This window comes from Impatiens glandulifera, chromosome 3, assembly GCF_907164915.1.
Source record: "Impatiens glandulifera chromosome 3, dImpGla2.1, whole genome shotgun sequence".
Taxonomy (NCBI): domain Eukaryota; kingdom Viridiplantae; phylum Streptophyta; class Magnoliopsida; order Ericales; family Balsaminaceae; genus Impatiens; species Impatiens glandulifera.
The window spans coordinates 59,696,467-59,715,990 of NC_061864.1; the positions used below are offsets into that span (position 1 = coordinate 59,696,467).

At 33.1% G+C, this 19,524-nt stretch overlaps 2 protein-coding genes across 3 annotated transcripts; both read left to right on the forward strand.

Annotated features, from left to right (window-relative positions):
• The first annotated feature begins 10,147 nt into the window (after positions 1–10,147).
• LOC124929131 (extra-large guanine nucleotide-binding protein 3) lies at positions 10,148–15,742 on the forward strand. 2 transcript variants are annotated; one of them, XM_047469409.1, is made up of 9 exons: positions 10,148–10,326; positions 10,736–11,514; positions 11,606–11,743; positions 12,672–12,776; positions 12,862–13,038; positions 13,681–13,828; positions 13,914–14,143; positions 14,232–14,404; positions 15,013–15,742. In XM_047469409.1, exons 2-9 carry the CDS (start codon positions 10,738–10,740, stop codon positions 15,608–15,610), a joined length of 2,346 nt encoding a protein of 781 aa, XP_047325365.1. In that variant the 5' UTR covers positions 10,148–10,326; positions 10,736–10,737; the 3' UTR covers positions 15,611–15,742. The 2 variants fall into 2 exon arrangements, with proteins under 2 accessions (XP_047325365.1, XP_047325366.1); XM_047469410.1 differs by lacking the exon at positions 10,148–10,326 and having other exon boundaries at positions 10,471–11,514; positions 13,681–13,819.
• A 1,711-nt stretch (positions 15,743–17,453) lies between these two features.
• On the forward strand, positions 17,454–18,205 carry LOC124929132 (extra-large guanine nucleotide-binding protein 3-like). The gene has a single exon (XM_047469411.1). It carries the CDS (start codon positions 17,507–17,509, stop codon positions 18,071–18,073), a length of 567 nt encoding a protein of 188 aa, XP_047325367.1. The 5' UTR covers positions 17,454–17,506; the 3' UTR covers positions 18,074–18,205.
• The last annotated feature ends 1,319 nt before the right edge of the window (positions 18,206–19,524 follow it).

Below are 19,524 nucleotides of genomic sequence, written 5' to 3' on the forward strand. Positions count from 1 at the left end.
CAACTGAAGACCGATTCTTCCTCCTCCGTCGTCCATGAATTTCTCCATCAAATGTTGAACAACTGAAGACTTTTTTCCTCCATCAAACTATCAAATGTTGAATAGCTGAAGACTTGATACTTCCTCCATCAAGAATTCTCGTTTTTCATTATGTAATTTCTTAATGACATTTGTGATGATGTATTTCAATATTCAACAACTTTTATTTTGTAACTTATAGTATTTTTTTGATGAACATCTTCTAAATATTCAATTTCGTTTGTAATTTTTAAATGTTGTTTGTGATTGAATGAATATTTGTTATCTTTAAATTATGTAATGGTATTTATATTTGTTATTTTAAAATAATGTTTTGATTATATATGTGTAGTTTATCAAATATATGTTATATTATGTTTGAGATATCATTTAGTGGTAGTAAAATGTAATTTTAATTAATAAAAAATAATTTTCGAATTTTCGAGTTCGAGCTCGAGTAGCTCGAACTGTCATCGAGTCGAGTTCGAGTATAATTTTGGTGCTCGATCGAGTTCGAGCTCGAGTATTTATAATGTAATTCGAATCAAGTTCGAGTACTATGGTACTCGGCTCGACTCGACTCGTTTACACCCCTAGGTATGAGAACCAAACTCATCCCTTCGATTAGTTGGTTCCTTGATACCAAACTGTCCCACCAATTGATCAGGTTAGATTCAACTAGACAAATGGCATAAAGTTTCTTTCATTCAGGCTTCGATGTTTCCTCGAGCAACAAAGCCCATTGGAAACTAGAGAACTCTTTGTCTTCGACTCGCTTCCTTCATTCTTCATTCTTAAATAGAGTAATAAATGTAATCAATTAATAGTTATCTTTTTTGGGGGGAAATAGCTTAGTGTCATTTCATTAAAAAAACCCAAAAGAGGGAAAAAATACAGAAGTTTAAGATCAGATCTAGACAATTTCTAGATTTGACAATGAAACAAGAATTTAATTACAGACAACAACAACAATCAATTAATAGTTATCTTGGGTTTGTCTGGTTGGCCAAATTAATATATTAGAGATATCTAGATTAGTGGATCTCAATGTTATAATCTTATATATAGTTTACATTTTGGAATAAATAGAACAACGAATTGTATTCTTTTATGGTATTAGAGTCTAGGGTTTTTCTCTCTTCCACCGCGCCCTAGCCTAACAATCCATTTTCTACTATCTTCTCTTCAATCACTCTTTTACGTCGTATCCTAACAGTTCATGTTTTGTTCATTTTCTCTTCAATCACTCTTTTACGTCGTATCCTAACATTTCATCTTCTTTTCATCTTCTCTTCAATCACTTTTCTTTTCTGATGACGAGTAACAAACACTGATTTCACCCGGACCTTGTTGTTTCTAGCATCAAGAATCACGTCTTTATTGTTCTTGAGTTGGAAAACGTTCAATACACAACATGAGCGGAGTTGTTCAAGATCCATGCCCGTTCTCATCGAGTCCTTCATCACATCATCCCGCCAGTCCCTATTCTACTATCTCCATTAATGGATGAAGGGAAATATATATGGTTAACTCTCGATGCCACTATCCTTCAGTGGATCTATGCCACAATCTCATAGGATCTCCTTCACACGATCTTGGAACCAGACTCTACAACCGAGCAAGCCTAGACACGGCTACGTAGGATTTTTCAAGATAATCGTCATTCTCGTGTGGTTTCCCTTGAGCAAGAGTTTTCCACCACCATCATGGCAGATTTTCCCAGGGTCTTGTCTTATTGTCAACATCTCAAAGTCATGGTCAATCAGTTGTAGGGCGTCAATAGCCCGGTCTCAAATGACTGCCTCATATTGTAGTTGGTCGCGGGCCTGGTAGAGGCATACAACGGGGTGGCGACGTTACTCCGGCAGAGTGATCATTTGTCTTAATTCTACCAAGCGCGATTCATGTTAATTTAGGAGGAATCTAGCTTGGCGAAGCGGCTGGCCTCTAGTTCGGCATTGACGTCGGGTGTAGCTCTTGTCTTTAACGCGTTTGGGACGAATGTATCACATCGTATGTCATCGTGGGAATCTTGGTAGAAGCCAAAGAAGAAGGGATCTCGTAATGGAGGTCAATCGGGGCAGTCCTAGTACTAAGTTCAAACTCGGCCTCCTTCTCCTTGGCCGCAACAATATACTTGTCATTTAGGCCCACCATTATTGTCTTGGTAGTGCTACTGACTTCTCTTCCATGCATGTATCCAATGGTTCAATGGAAGAGACCTCCTTCTAGCTCTCGTCCATCGACACCATAACAATAGTCGAGTCTCCTTGACCCGCGTTTACAAGCATACATGGTTCAATCTCCACCAACTATGACGGACATTAAAGCGTCCATGTATACCATTGGTATTACGTCTCTTGATCCGACATGGTACATGAACACGAGTGTGACGTCCCACATGATATCTCAACAAGGTACTCTCTCATCTTATTTCAATTCAAGCATTAAACATGATATTCTTGTAGGTAATGATAATACCTAGTTTTGGGTATTTGGAATACCACTATTTCTTTTTTGAATCCTAAAATTACTTTGAATAATGTTCTCCATGCTCCTACTCTTGTTAAAAATCTTGTTTTTGTTCGTAAATCACTACGGATAATTATATGTCTATTGAGTTTGATCCTTTTGGGTTTTCTGTTAAGGATTTTCAGACGGGAACACGTCTAATGAGAAGTGACAGTCGGGGGAATCTATATGCGGTCACAATTGGGAGTCAAGTGTTGTTTTCTGTTTTTGTTGCTTTGTTGCCATCCTTGTGGCATAGTCGCTTTGTCATCCTAACAACTCTAGTTTTGAATCTCTTATATTAAATAAATTAATTCAATGTAATAAACAAGATGTTTCTCATATTTGTCCTTCGTGTTCATTGTGAAAACATGTTCGTTTTCCGTTTAAGACTTTTACTTCGATTTCTTTATTACCGTTTTACATTATTCATAGTGATGTATGGAAGTATCATGTGTTAAGTTCTATGGGCCATATATATTATGTTTTGTTTCTCAATGACTTTTTGTGAACTTTCCCTTTATCTCATAAATCCCAAGTATTTAGTGCTTTCTTGCAATTTCGAACACTCGTCAAAACCCAATTTGAGAGGGATATAAAATCTTTTCAATGTGATAATGGGAGGGAATTCGATAATAATTTGTTTAGAGAATTTGTGTCCACGCATGGGATGACCTTTCGTTTATCATGTCCTCACACTTCGTCTTAGAACGGCAAGGCCGAGAGACAGATTCGTACTATCAATAATATGATTTGTACATTACTCACTCATGCCAAGATACCACCTCACTTTTGCATCATTCTCTCCAAATGGCCACGTACCTCATAAATATTCTTCCGCATAAACACATGGCATACGTTACTCCGTTATAGCGTTTGTATTGCAAAGATCCAATGTATGACCATTTACGCGTGTTTGGGTGTTTGTGTTACCCTTTATTTTCATCAACAACATCTATAAAATTCTTTCACGTTCTACCCCATGTGACTTTCCTAGATACCCACCGAATCACCAGGGCTATAAGTGTTTTAACATATCAAATGATAAAATCATTATTTTTCGTCACGTCATCTTTGATGAGTCTCATTTTTCTTTTATTGAAATTCAGTTCTCTCCACTCTCGTATGATTTTCTCGATGATACTCCATCACCATATGTGATTCATCATCAGTATACACCTTCATCTCCACCTCCACCTCCTCCCCCTCCCGTCCATCCTCCCTCTTCACTTAGATCGGTCACTCGAAGTCAGCGGGAGATATTTTGACCCAAACATATTTTTAATCTTCTTTCTGTTGGTTTTAAATCTCATTTACCTCATAACCTTGTAGTTGTCCTATAAGATTCGAATTGGAAGTTAGACATGCATGAAGAGTTTAATGTTTTAATTGTTAATAAGACGTGAGAGTTGATCCCTGCCCAAGTGATGTTAATATTATTCGTTTTATGGGTCTTTACTCATAAAGACCGTACTGATGGTTCTTTTGAGAGGCATAATACCCGTCTTATAGGTGATGGAAAAACTCAATAGGTTGGCGTTGATTGTGGGGAAACTTTTAATCGTGTTATCAAACCGGTCACTATTCAATTGGTCTTCAGTCTTGCCCTATCGAAAAATGGTCAACTCGTCAACTTGATGTAAAGAATGTTTTTCTCCATGGCACTCTTGATGATTTTGTATACATGCATCAGCCCCTTGGGTTAAGACATTCCTCATTTCCTCATCATGTCTACCGTTTGAGGAAATCATTATATGGTTTGAAATAGGTTCCTCGAGTTTAGGGCTACAAATGAGTCAAGCTACTCGTGAGCCACTCTTGAGCCGCTCGGTTAAAGCTCGGCTTGAGCTTGACTTTGACCGAGCTCGAGCTGCTCGAGTTCATATAATGCTTGCTCGATGGCTTGTCGAGCTTTTTCGAGCCTAAATATATAATATATAATTTTTTTATTTAATATTAAAACTCAAATAATATATATTTTCCCTCTCTTTCTCTTCAAAGCCTATGAAGGCCCACAATCCATAAGTAAAACCCTAATTTCTAACATATCTGTTACTCTTCATCTAACCTAATATTCTTCATCTAATTGTCTTTCATTCTCATCTAACCTAATCTTCTTCATCTAATCGCCTCTTCTTTCATTCTTTCACTCTTAATTCTTTTCTTCATTCATTCTTCATCATTTCTTTAGCTCTTAATCTCGTATTCTTTAGTCTTCACATATTTTTCACTCTTCATCTATTCATTTTTTCTTTTTTTCGTCTTCACATCGATAGATGCTTACAGGTAATTAAATTTATTTTCACTTTTATGATAACTATTGTTTTTTCTTTTTATTTAAGTTTGACTTTTTTTACTTTAAGGAAATTCAGCAATGAAAGGAAAAAACTATTTTATTGGTGAACTTAGTGATAAGGTAAGTCCTATTCATCTTTTTTTCATGTATTAAAAGAAATTTATGCTTATATATATATATATTCAACGTATTAGGATAAACTTAGACTTTGATTATTCTATAATAAAAGTATATTATATATAATACTGAAAGAGATAAAAAAAAAATGGTTAATATATTATAAAAAGTATATTAGTTTAGTATAAAAAGAAATAAAAAATGGTTAATATTTTATTTATAATAAAAGTATATTATACTTTATATTTTATATTGAAAAGAGATAAAAAAAAGTTTAATATATTATATATAATAAAAATAAATTAATATTATGGATATAATAATTAGTATATTATAATATATAATTATTTACTTATAAATATAGTTAATATATTATATATAAAAAATGTTTATTATGTATAATATTATTGAAAGAGATAAAAAATGTTAATATATTTTATATAATAAATGTATAATATATATAATATTTAAAGAGAAAAAAAAAGTTAATATATTTATTATGAGAAGTGATATAAAGAGGGAATTTGGTGAGGGAATGACTCACCTTCATTGGTTGGAAAATATAAAAGTGAGAGGAAAGAGAGAAAATAGAGAAATTATTTCCCTTACCAAATTCCCTCACCTAATCATTTCTCATTTATTATATATAATATGGAGAGAGGAAATGATATATATATATATATATATATATATATATATATATATATTATATAATATGTAGAGAAAAAAATAATTTATAAGATTAATAATATATATTATAATATATAAAAATAATAATAAATTGTTGTTATAAGTTAGATTGTTGTCGGTTTCTAACTCTTAAAATAAGTTAAATTTTAGTTATTTGTTTTAGCATTTATTTTTTATATTAATTATTTTTAAGATTAAACATTTCATATTATTGAATGCAGGTAGTTATACGTGTGCTATAATTGAAGAACATGAGTTAAAAATATTAATATATTGAATGTTCAAACAATTTTTATAGTTTTGTACTTTAATTTTTGAATTTTATGTTTTAGAATTTTGATTAGTAATGGTGATTTAATATTTTGGATTATTATGTTTTAAAATTTTGAATAGTTATGATTGTTTCATATTTTAATTTTGAAATATCATGTTTTAAATTATTAATATGTACGAAAGTTTGATATTTTAATTTTATAAATAAATTTGGTTCGAGTTCGAGCTCGAGTTCGAGTCGAGCTAATAAATACTTAATTGAGTCGAGCTCGAGCTTCAACAAGCTAGAGCTCGACTCGACTCATTTGTAGCCCTACTCGAGTTTAGAACATACGCTTTATGAATTTTGTGTCCACACTTGGTTTTTCCTAGACTATTTCAGATCACTCATTGTTTGTGTTTCGCCAAGGTGAGCACATGTCATACTTGTTATTGTATGTTGATGGTATAATATTGACGACACCTTTGACTCTTTCAGCCGATTCTTCATCTCCAACTTGAGTACAAAATTTGTTATGAAAGATTTAGGTCTCTTACATTATTTTATGGGCATTTTGGTAAGGGTTCATGCAAATGGTATATTCCTCTGTTGAGAGTATGCGTTTGAGATTGTAGACCGTGCGGGTATGTCATCTTCTAAGTCATCGACTATTCCAACTGATACCACACCGAAACTTGGGCTTTAGTGTCTTCTCATGTGCTAGATTCTTCTTTATACCGCAATTTGGCTGGTGCTCTGCAATATTTGACATTTTCTCGTCCTAATATCACGTATGCGGTTCAACAGGTTTGTCTTTTCATGCATGATCCCCGGGAGGTACACATGACGGCTTTAAAGAGAATTATCCGGTATATTTAGGGAACTCTTAATTTTGGGCTTCATTTGTCTCCATCCTCTATTACATCCCTCTTGACTTACATTGATGCTGATTGTGGTGGGTGTCCGTACACACGACGTTCGACGTCTAGATACTGTGTATTCTTCGGAGATATATAATCTGGTCGGCTAAGCGCCAAACCACTTTGTCCCATTCTAGTGTCGATGTTGAGTATTAGGCAGTTGCGAATATGGTTTCAGAAACTTGTTGGCTATGGAATTTACTCCTAGAACTTCATTGTCCGGTTCCCACCCTACTCTTGTTTACTGTGATAATATGATTACGATTTACGTCTCCAGTAATCCCGTTTAGCACCAACTGACCAAGCACATTGAGATGAACATTCACTTTGTTCGTAAGAAGGTCTCACGCGGTCATGTTCGAGTTCTTCATTTCCCATCTCGCTTTCAACTTGCGGATATCTTTATGAAGGGGGCTTCCGAGAGTTCTTTTTGAAAAATTTTGATCTAATCTCAACATACATTGTCCACCTGCTTCAATTACGAGGGTATAATAAATGTAATCAATTAATAGTTATTTTGGGTTTGTCTATATATGGTTGGCCAAATTAATATATTTGGGATCTCTAGATTAGTAGCTAGATTAGTGGATCTCAATGTCGTAATCTTGTATATAGTTTACATTTTGGAATAAATAGAACAACGAATTGTATTCTTTTATCGAGTCATTAACTATAGCTCCACTCATTATGATAGTTCATCTAGATTAAAATCTTGAAGATTTTGAAAAATTGGTGACAAACAATTTCAATATAATATTTATAGGGGAGGAAAATTGGGAGATGGAATAACGTGGGCATCACGTCATTTACTGGAAAAAAAAAATGTGAGGAGAGAGTAGAAAGATAAAAAAAAATATTTTTTCAGCCAATGAGATTGTGACACATCATTTCATCTTTCATTCCCTCCTTATTCATTTCTTAGTTTTTAAAAGTATAATTCAATTTTTTTAATGTAAGAAATTAGGATGATATACCCCTAAATTTTATTATTTCAGTTACCCTAAAATTCATAATTAATATTACTAGTTTAAGCATATTTCACTGTAAGATGAATATTGACCTAATATGTGACATATTGGTTGAAAGCTGAAGATTTAGTATTCCATAGTATAAATTGCCTAAGATTTACTATTTCCTACACTTTCCTATTTTATACAGATTTATTATGTAAAAATCTGAATTTTGTGTAATCTGAATTTGTGTAATCTCTTCTTTAAGTAAATAATGTTGATATTATGAATCTACAATATATTATGTTGTTGGTCCAATTGTACAAAATTAATGTGTACATTACTAATTATAGAGACTTTTATTTATTATTTTTTAATTTACTGAGATGTAAATTTTGGTTAACAAATAAAATCGAATGAAATAATCTTCTTCAAATTGATTAAATCGACCAAATCGATAAATTGAAACCGATAATTTTTTATTTAGACAAATTGACGTTAACAATTTAGTTGTTCATTCTACTCTATAAAACGACTGAATTAACCAATCCGACCTAATTATAATTAGTGTTACCTAATTTATTACTTATTACCAAAATGTGTGCATTTTAAGTACAATTGTACTCATTATCTAGATTTTATGTTATATGGATTTTGACCAACACAAAAATCTTTGTTGAAATGTATAAATTAATATTGATTGTTTTTTAAGCTCTCTTGGAAGGCTTTTTTTTTTTAATTAGAGTTTATTTAAAATTATAAAAAAATATTTTATAAAAATAATACGATTTATTTATATATAATTAATTATTTCTATAATTCTATTTTTGAAAATATATAATTAAGTATAAATTAAAATATTATAAAATTTATAGTTATATTAATTAATTTATTTAAATAAATAATATTTTTAAATTTATAAATATAATAAGAATTTCCAATAAAATCATAAAATTCAAATTATTTATAGTAAGTAATAAATTTAAAATTGTAAGTGTTTTCTTATTTTAATAATTTACCTAAATTATACTTTAAAGTCTCTTTTATAATCTTTAAATTTCGAGATTTTAACCTTGTATGAATAAAAAGTATAAGCTCTATTCTTAATTAAGGATCGAATTTGTTTGTTTATTTATTTATTTAAAGTGATTCAAACTTCAAATTGTGATATATAAATTTTAAACTATTAAAATTTTAGTTATGTGAGGTTTTCTCAAATTGATAAAACATCCGGAATCGGTTTACTTATCATTTTCGTTTATCAAAATAATTGTCACGTTTTTAAATAAAATAATATTTATATTAGTTTTGGACGTTTTTTTAAATTAAGTATTATTTTCGAGATTTACACATTTTAAATTTGTCCAAATTGATCTGAGTGACAAAAAAAAGTGTAATTTAAAGAAAAAATTTACAGATGTATTTTTTTATAACGAAATAACTTTATGTGATGTCTACCAATTTAAATGTATTTATGTTTTAAATTAAGTATTTTTTTCGAGATATACAATTTCAAAATTATCTATATATCGTTTGAATGTTTTAAAAAATATATAACCTCTGAGAATAATTGAAAAAAAATAGATAATTGCTATTTTTATAAATGTGATAAATTAATTTTAAAAAATATTATATTAGAGAAAGGAGGCAAAGATAATTAAAATTATGATAGTTAAAGCAGAACAAAAACGGAAAATTTGACGAAATGACCATAAAAATGGTTTTATTTGATTTTTTGACCAGGGCATAAAATTAAATGCGCTTGTGACACCTTTATATTTTTTTGACGAAATTGTCTATGTTGCGAGACACAACCGCCGGTTGCGAGACGTAATCGGATGCCATGTGAAAAGTCAACAATGCCTTGTGAAAAGTCTATAATCGCGAGACGCAACCGACATTCGCGAGACGCAACCGGCAATCGCGATACGCAATTTTTTTTTTTTTGTAAAGACGCGTCTCGCGATTATAGACTTTTCGCAACGGAGGCCTTTTCGTCAAAAAAAAAAAAAAAAAGGTTGTCACGAGCGCATTTAATTTTATGCACTGATAAAAAAAAAAAAAAAAAAAAAATCAAATAAGTGCATCTCTATGGTCATTCAGTCAAATTCCCCTACCCAAAAAAAAATTAAATAAATAAAACAACTCAATATTTCTTTTCAAATGAGCCTTCTTCAACCATTATATATGAATAGGAACCTAATTAAGTATGTTAATGTATTGGTGGTCAAATTAGAGAGTGGAAGTTCACATCATCACTGGGCTATATATCTTTATCAGATAATCCAATTTCGATCTTGGACTAATCGTGGGGCGCACGTGGACCCCATTTCCATTTCTCTTTGCTGGTCTTCTTCATTCTCAGAATCCAAATTGCTTTCAAGCTTTTTAAGCTCATCTCACCCCACCCTCTTTCACAGATCGCACGCATGCTGCTGCTCTGCTTCCTATATGTTCATAGGATGATGGGTTTTTCAGGAAAACTTCTTCCCACTTTGTGATTTTTCAGACTTTCGAAAGTTTTAAAAGTAAGAGCTCTTAAGATTCGATCTCCGTTTGTCCCTTTCTCAGGTGGGCTCCTCTTCTTTCTCTATTGTTCTACTCTTTATAAAAGTGGAAAGTTTACTGTAAAGTTCAAAATTTTTGAGATGCTTGCATTGCGTTACTCATAGCTTATGTCTTTTATTCTTTTGGGTTAGACATATACATATATACATGCATATACGAGTTTCAGAGAACCTACTACGACTTTTGATTTTATTTATTTATTTGACTCTGAAACATTCAATACTTTCGGCTTGTTGAATTCAGCTGTTTTTCTTTTACCTTTCAAAAGAGGGGGTTTCGTCTTATCGAGTTGGACTGTGACCAGGATTATGAAATTGGGTTGAATTTTTTGTAATATCATCTCTAGATCCATTTGTTCTCTTGATCCCCTGTTTAGATTGAAACCCATCTTCTCAATTGCTTTTATTTGAAGAGATGGACAGAGATGGTGTGAATGACTGGAGAGCGATGGTGAAGAAGATGGGTGTTCCTATTCCTGAAAACGAATCTGATCTTGATTATTCCATTGCCATGGAGTATTCAGGACCTCCAGTATCTTATCAGCCTCCAATAATAGACCCTGTCCGATTACCTGATCAACGATCGGAATCTCAACAATCATCTTCCCCTTCCCTTTCGACATCTCCAGTTTCTCTTCATAATCCGGAAGGAAAAGAATTAAGGAGGGTTCCTGTGGTTACTTTTAACACAGTGGGTGTCTCTGAAAGGAAGGAATTCGAATTTGAGAAACAGATTTTCCCAGAATGTGTCGACATTCATAAGGAAAGGAAGAAGAGGAACAAGAGGAGAGTTTGTTACAGATGTGGGAAAGGGAAATGGGAGAGGAAGGAATCGTGCTTCGTTTGCAATGCTAAGTATTGTAGCGGTTGCGTGCTAAGAGCGATGGGATCGATGCCAGAAGGACGCAAATGCGTGACTTGTATTGGAGAATCGATAGATGAATCTAAGCGACCCAAATTGGGTAAACACTCTAGAGTTTTGTCGAGATTGCTCAGTCCTTTGGAAGTTAAGCAGATAATGAAAGCTGAGAAGGAATGTATTGCGAATCAGCTTCGGGCTGAACAGTTAATTGTGAATGGTTTCCCTCTTAAGACTGAAGAGATGGCTGAATTAATCGAGTGTCCTTTGCCTCCGAGAAAATTGAAGCCAGGAATTTATTGGTATGATAAGGAATCTGGATTTTGGGGAAAGGTAATCTTTTTATCAATTCTTTTATTTATAATTATTCTATATTTTCCGTTTGTAGTTGTTCATGAAGATATACGATTGATTGATATGACAGGGAGGAGAGAAACCTGATCGAATTGTAAGTTCAAACTTGAATTTCACTGGAAAACTTGATCCTCATTCCAGCAATGGCCATACTGAAGTTTATATTAATGGAAGGGAAATTACTAAAGTTGAACTGAGAGTCTTAAAGGTTTGTTTTCTTTATCTGATCTTTCTGAAGTTCTTCTTGATATGGGTTTTAGCGTGAGTCTCTTGCTTGATTGAACGAAAACTGGTATATTTGATTGTTTCTCTTTCAGATCATCATTTGGAATAAGTGCATAGAATTGCATTTTGATTACTTAGTGCTGTTGATATGAATGAAACCCAACATGAAAAATAGAAAAATATGTACCTCAAGTGGCTCTTGGCATGAGCCTCTTGCTTGATCTCGTGTGTGTTACAACATAATGAGACTATCTAGAAACGGGTAATTATTTTTTTCTCATTCAGATGATGACCGTTTGGTATAGTTGCATTGGGTGATTAGTGTTACTCTTGCTTTAACTTAAGGCATTCTTAATGGAAATCGAACCTGAGACTTCACTTGAGTTACCCTAGTGGGTTGATTGCTTAGAGCTATAGATATGAATAAAACCCAAAATGAAAAATAAAAATATGTACCTTAAGTATCTCTTGGTTACGGGTTTTGGCATGAGGTTCTTGCTTTGTCTCATCTATCTAGAAACGGGTAATTTATTTTTATCCTTAAGTTCATCTTGATATGGGTTTTGACATGAGGCTCTTGCTTGATCCCATGTGTGTCCTACACAATGAGCCTATCTAGAAACGGGTAATTTTATTTTATTTTTGTTTCTGATCCAAATTAAATCATCGTTTGCATTGGATGCTTATTGCTGCTCATATGTAAACCCAAAATGAAAATAAAAGCAACCATATGTACCTTAAGTGTCTTTTCTATATTTCTCATCCAGATTGTGAAGGGGGTTTTGCATCTCCATTATGTTCTGTTTTATTCTTTGATGTACATAACATTTGCTTTGTTTTTATTTTCTTTTGAATTAAATGAATTTTGTTAAAAAATGAAACTGATTGTAACCTTTCGGTTCTCTTCTCAGCTCGCGAATGTGCAATGTCCACGTGACACTCATTTCTGGGTGTACGACGATGGAACATATGAGGAAGAAGGCCAAAACAATATTAGAGGGAACATTTGGGAGAAGGTAATAATATCTCATGACTAATAAATGTTTTTTTTGTCAATTGAACATGTTATATGACATTTATAGATTCCTCATTGTTAGACAGGCATCTACTCGGCTTCTCTGTACATTGTTATCCTTGCCAGTGCCACGTGGCCAGCCTCGCGGTCATAGAGACGAGCCAAGCAATCACACCACAACTCCGAATTACGAGCAGAAGAAAATCCAGAAATTTCTTTTGCTTGGGCTTGAAAATTCAGGAACCAGCACTATATTCAAGCAGGTTATCCTTTTATCAACTCTTTTTTTTTAGGCTGTTCGATAACACAATTTATATCTCATCTAAATCCAAATAATTAAGTGCTTAATCTGAATTAACTTCATTTTATAACTTTTATTCAAAATTACTTAATTATTTAGATAAATTTGATAAGATTGACTTAAGCAAAGAATAGGTAACTTTAACCTAATTAATCAAATTACTTCATTGGTTGTAAGGTAAAATAATCTACTTTTCCAACATTATTTCACATGTTATCAAACCAACTTACAAATCAAATACATAAAACATAAGTTCAGATATTTAGAGTTTGTTTGATCCCCTCTTCTATCGCATCACATATTCTTTCATCAATCGAATCACTCAATTCATCAACTAAAATACCAAAATATTTATAATTATATATTTTAATAAATTTAAAATTTATAATCCAAAAGGATATTTTAGTAATTTAACCCAAACAATCTACTTTTTCACTGAACAAGATTTTGAATTCTTAATGCATTTTTTTACAAATAACCCAAACATCAAACAAGCTCTTAACTAATTCATCACTCAAAATTCAGTATTCATCATTTAATTTTCAGTTGGATCAAGTTTGATAGTTTTTTGGTTTCAATTTTGTTATTTTTCGTGATTGAGCAGGCAAAGTTTTTGTATGGAAACAAGTTCACTGCAGAAGAATTGCTAGAGATTAAGCTCATGATTCAGAGTAATATGTATAGATATCTTAGCATACTGCTAGATGCACGTGAGAGGTTTGAAGAGGAGGCGTTAGATTCTCGTAATATCGGTTAGCCTTCATGAGCAAATGACAATTTCATGATTTGACTAATTTGAATAAACTGTGTTCAACGATTCATGTTTGTTGTATGCAGATGGAGATTTTGATTGCGTTTATTCCCTTAACCCGAGGTTGAAGCATTTCTCAGACTGGCTTTTAGATATTATAGCAACAGGGGACCTGGACGCATTTTTTCCAGCAGCCACACGAGAATATGCACCTCTAGTTGAAGAGGTGTGGAAGGATCCCGCCATTCAAGAAACATGTAGAAGGAAAAATGAGCTTCACTTTCTTCCAGATGTTGCAGAATACTTCTTAAGCAGGGTCATAATTCATTTTAAACATTTTTTTTCTTTTCTTTTCTTTTAGAATTTAGCTGAGGCTGATGGGTTTTTTTTTCTTGTGTGATTAGGCGATTGAAATATCGAGTAATGAATACGAGCCTTCAGAACGAGATATACTATATGCAGAAGGTGTCACACAAGGGAATGGTTTGGCTTTTATGGAGTTTTCCCTAGATGATCGTAGCCCAATGTCGGAAACTTACACTGGCAGCCTCGAAAACCAACCGCCACTATTAAACAGGTAAATAACCATAAATCTAGGGCTTGATTGATATGGGTTTATTTCGAAATAAACTGTTCTTGTTTATTTTACAAAAAAATACTTGTTTGATGAAAATTGATTATTTAGGTCAATGATCAAGAATTTTTTTAATAAAAAAAAGTAGATTATTTGGAGTTATTTGGGATAGATAACCAAAATATCTATTGTATTTAATAGTTTAAAATGTTAAAATAAAATAAAACAAATGTATTATATCATTTTACTATATGATTTGATAATTGGTTTAAGGGTTATTTGTGATCAATTTCAAATAACCCACTATGAATCAACAATCTACTCGATTACATCATTCAAAATCGTCTACTAAAATACCAATTATTATATATTTATATACTAACGTGCTTTTAACCTAAATAACCCCAAATAACTTAACTTTTAATAACTTCTGTCTTTAAAAATAACCATTTGGTTGAAAAAAAACATGTTTATAAAAAGAAACAATGATTTGAGTTAAATGACTAAAATATGGCCTAAATGCTATCAGAAATGAAATAAGTATTCTGGAATGCTATTTTAGTTAATGATTGGAATAATTTGAGTGAGTCTCTACATGTTTTGTTCGATAGGTACCAACTAATAAGATTGAACACCAAAGGAATGAGCGAAGGATGCAAGTGGGTAGAAATGTTCGAAGATGTCCGAGTGGTTATCTTCTGCGTATCTCTAAACGATTACGATCAAATGTCACCTTCCCCTGAACCCTCCGGCAGTGGATCCCTACTCCACAACAAGATGATTCAAAGTCGAGACTTATTCGAGTCAATGATCACTCACCCGTGTTTCAAGAACACGCCTTTTGTCCTCGTACTAAACAAATACGATGTATTCGAAGAAAAGGTTAGTCGGGTCCCACTAAGCTCTTGCGAGTGGTTCAAGGACTTCAGCCCGGTTACTACCCACCACAGCAACCAATCGTTAGCTCACCAAGCTTACTATTACATCGCAATGAAGTTTAAAGACCTTTACGCGTCGACGATGGGTCGAAAGCTTTTCGTCTGGCAAGCTAGAGCTAGGGAAAGAGTGACTGTTGATGAAGGGTTTAAGTATGTAAGAGAGGTTCTTAAATGGGATGAAGAGAAGGAAGATAACTATGTAGTGCAAGATGATTCTTTCTATAGTACAACTGATGTGAGCTCTTCTCCATTTGTTGTTAGGCAAGAGTAAATGAGAAAAAAAAAAATAGAAGATTTAGAGTGGATTATTTGATATGTAGATAAAGAATGGGAGAGGAGAAGATGGTGTTTGTGTTTGAATAAGTATTAGTTATTCAATTTTTTTTATTTTATTTTGTTGAGAGCCAGTGGGTTGCTCCATTTTTTTTTTACCTATTCGAGTTTTACTCTTGTCAGTATCCTTGGATACTATTATAGAAGAGTCTGTCTACTCTTCTTAATTTTAAAATTAAATAAAGTGTGGTATTTTTTTAAGTATTTGTATATGGGTTGGATTAAGTTTATATACATTCCTTTTGAAGATAAAAAAATGGGAGAGGAGAAGATGGTGGTTATGTTTGAATAAGCATGTTTTATTGAGAGCTAGTGGTTCTGATTTTTTCACCTACTTGAGCCTTTGTATTAGCTGTATTTCGGTGAGGGTGAGATTCGAGATCATGAAAAAAAATCCTCAAGTTACAACATATTGAGAGAAAGATAATTTAGTTGGTAAAGATATTATTTTCTAGCTGCTCATTTGCGAATGTGAATGAAGTCAAGAGTAAGAGTGGCAAATGGAATGTACTCAGGTGAATTCCATAAGGTGTTAGAATTTTTGAGGAGGTGAATAACTTACTTTTTCATGATGTTCCGATAATCATAAATGGGGAGTGGAGGTTAATGGTAAGTTCAATTTGAACTTGGCATTGAATTGTTTTACGAGTTAGAGGGTAGTTCGTTGCTTGGTCTCATTTGATTTGATATTTTAAGATCATACATCGACATCAAGTGATACTCTGGCTTGCGTTCCATGAAAGGCTAATGATAAGAGATATTATAAGCAAGTATATGACTATTCTTAGTTTGAGTTGTGTTATTTGTTTAGTAGGTGATGAGTCTAGAGAATGCCCATATGCCAATACAATTTGGGAAAGATTTGTAAACTTCATGAGATTGCAAAATTTTTCAAATGAGTGGATTCACATTAAGGATTTGGTGCTGGAAAAGGCCAAAAGTTTTTTTTTTTTTTTTTTTAATGTCATGAAATGCTAGGTTTTTTTTCTAAGGAATGAATATCAAGTTTGGTGTGATATTGTTCTTGATGATCATGCCCTTATTCATACGTGGGGTATTTTAAATGGGAAATTTGATGGAATAACCCTCATAAGAGGGGAATTTCCACTTTTAACATGTGTTTAATAAGTTTATCATTTTTGACCTTTTGCCAAGGCAAAAGGTCAGTTTTACCCTTTATTAAAAAAAAAAAAAAAAAAAATTTAATTCAGTAGTGCGCATTTCAGTTACTGAAATGTCACTATCTTCACCCATTTCCCTCCTCTCCACCAACCGTCCTTTCCCCGTCCTTCCTTCATCAAGGTTCTTCATCATCAAGCTTCCTTCATCAAGGTTCTTCATCATCAAGCTTCCTTCATCATCAAGCTTCCTTCATCATCAACGGATCCTTCCTTCATCATCGACGATCGTCTTCAACATTCAGGTTAGACGTTCGTCGTTTTAGGGTTTTGTTGTTTAGAGTCTAGGATGTAGGTTAGGTCATGGAATAATGGTTTTAGAGCTTGGCTGATTTGTTTTACAGTGAAATATACATCCGACGAAGGTGACGAAGGCGACAGTGCATCTGTCGCAGGCGACAGTGCATCTGTCGCAGACGACAGTGCATCTGTCGCAGGCGGCTTCTGTCTTTAAAAATAACCATTTGGTTGAAAAAAAACATGTTTATAAAAAGAAACAATGATTTGAGTTAAATGACTAAAATATGGCCTAAATGCTATCAGAAATGAAATAAGTATTCTGGAATGCTATTTTAGTTAATGATTGGAATAATTTGAGTGAGTCTCTACATGTTTTGTTCGATAGGTACCAACTAATAAGATTGAACACCAAAGGAATGAGCGAAGGATGCAAGTGGGTAGAAATGTTCGAAGATGTCCGAGTGGTTATCTTCTGCGTATCTCTAAACGATTACGATCAAATGTCACCTTCCCCTGAACCCTCCGGCAGTGGATCCCTACTCCACAACAAGATGATTCAAAGTCGAGACTTATTCGAGTCAATGATCACTCACCCGTGTTTCAAGAACACGCCTTTTGTCCTCGTACTAAACAAATACGATGTATTCGAAGAAAAGGTTAGTCGGGTCCCACTAAGCTCTTGCGAGTGGTTCAAGGACTTCAGCCCGGTTACTACCCACCACAGCAACCAATCGTTAGCTCACCAAGCTTACTATTACATCGCAATGAAGTTTAAAGACCTTTACGCGTCGACGATGGGTCGAAAGCTTTTCGTCTGGCAAGCTAGAGCTAGGGAAAGAGTGACTGTTGATGAAGGGTTTAAGTATGTAAGAGAGGTTCTTAAATGGGATGAAGAGAAGGAAGATAACTATGTAGTGCAAGATGATTCTTTCTATAGTACAACTGATGTGAGCTCTTCTCCATTTGTTGTTAGGCAAGAGTAAATGAGAAAAAAAAAAATAGAAGATTTAGAGTGGATTATTTGATATGTAGATAAAGAATGGGAGAGGAGAAGATGGTGTTTGTGTTTGAATAAGTATTAGTTATTCAATTTTTTTTATTTTATTTTGTTGAGAGCCAGTGGGTTGCTCCATTTTTTTTTTACCTATTCGAGTTTTACTCTTGTCAGTATCCTTGGATACTATTATAGAAGAGTCTGTCTACTCTTCTTAATTTTAAAATTAAATAAAGTGTGGTATTTTTTTAAGTATTTGTATATGGGTTGGATTAAGTTTATATACATTCCTTTTGAAGATAAAAAAATGGGAGAGGAGAAGATGGTGGTTATGTTTGAATAAGCATGTTTTATTGAGAGCTAGTGGTTCTGATTTTTTCACCTACTTGAGCCTTTGTATTAGCTGTATTTCGGTGAGGGTGAGATTCGAGATCATGAAAAAAAATCCTCAAGTTACAACATATTGAGAGAAAGATAATTTAGTTGGTAAAGATATTATTTTCTAGCTGCTCATTTGCGAATGTGAATGAAGTCAAGAGTAAGAGTGGCAAATGGAATGTACTCAGGTGAATTCCATAAGGTGTTAGAATTTTTGAGGAGGTGAATAACTTACTTTTTCATGATGTTCCGATAATCATAAATGGGGAGTGGAGGTTAATGGTAAGTTCAATTTGAACTTGGCATTGAATTGTTTTACGAGTTAGAGGGTAGTTCGTTGCTTGGTCTCATTTGATTTGATATTTTAAGATCATACATCGACATCAAGTGATACTCTGGCTTGCGTTCCATGAAAGGCTAATGATAAGAGATATTATAAGCAAGTATATGACTATTCTTAGTTTGAGTTGTGTTATTTGTTTAGTAGGTGATGAGTCTAGAGAATGCCCATATGCCAATACAATTTGGGAAAGATTTGTAAACTTCATGAGATTGCAAAATTTTTCAAATGAGTGGATTCACATTAAGGATTTGGTGCTGGAAAAGGCCAAAATTTTTTTTTTTTTTTTTTTTAATGTCATGAAATGCTAGGTTTTTTTTCTAAGGAATGAATATCAAGTTTGGTGTGATATTGTTCTTGATGATCATGCCCTTATTCATACGTGGGGTATTTTAAATGGGAAATTTGATGGAATAACCCTCATAAGAGGGGAATTTCCACTTTTAACATGTGTTTAATAAGTTTATCATTTTTGACCTTTTGCCAAGGCAAAAGGTCAGTTTTACCCTTTATTAAAAAAAAAAAAAAAAAAAATTTAATTCAGTAGTGCGCATTTCAGTTACTGAAATGTCACTATCTTCACCCATTTCCCTCCTCTCCACCAACCGTCCTTTCCCCGTCCTTCCTTCATCAAGGTTCTTCATCATCAAGCTTCCTTCATCAAGGTTCTTCATCATCAAGCTTCCTTCATCATCAAGCTTCCTTCATCATCAACGGATCCT

Excerpts from the sequence above, each read along its gene's own strand:
- LOC124929131 (XM_047469409.1), top strand. The coding sequence starts at position 10,738 with ATGGACAGAGATGGTGTGAATGACTGGAGAGCGATGGTGAAGAAGATG. Across the intron at positions 13,039-13,680 it reads CCAGCACTATATTCAAGCAG|GCAAAGTTTTTGTATGGAAA; the intron begins GTTATCCTTTTA and ends GTGATTGAGCAG. Across the intron at positions 14,144-14,231 it reads CAGAATACTTCTTAAGCAGG|GCGATTGAAATATCGAGTAA; the intron begins GTCATAATTCAT and ends TTGTGTGATTAG.
- LOC124929132 (XM_047469411.1), top strand. The coding sequence starts at position 17,507 with ATGAGCGAAGGATGCAAGTGGGTAGAAATGTTCGAAGATGTCCGAGTG.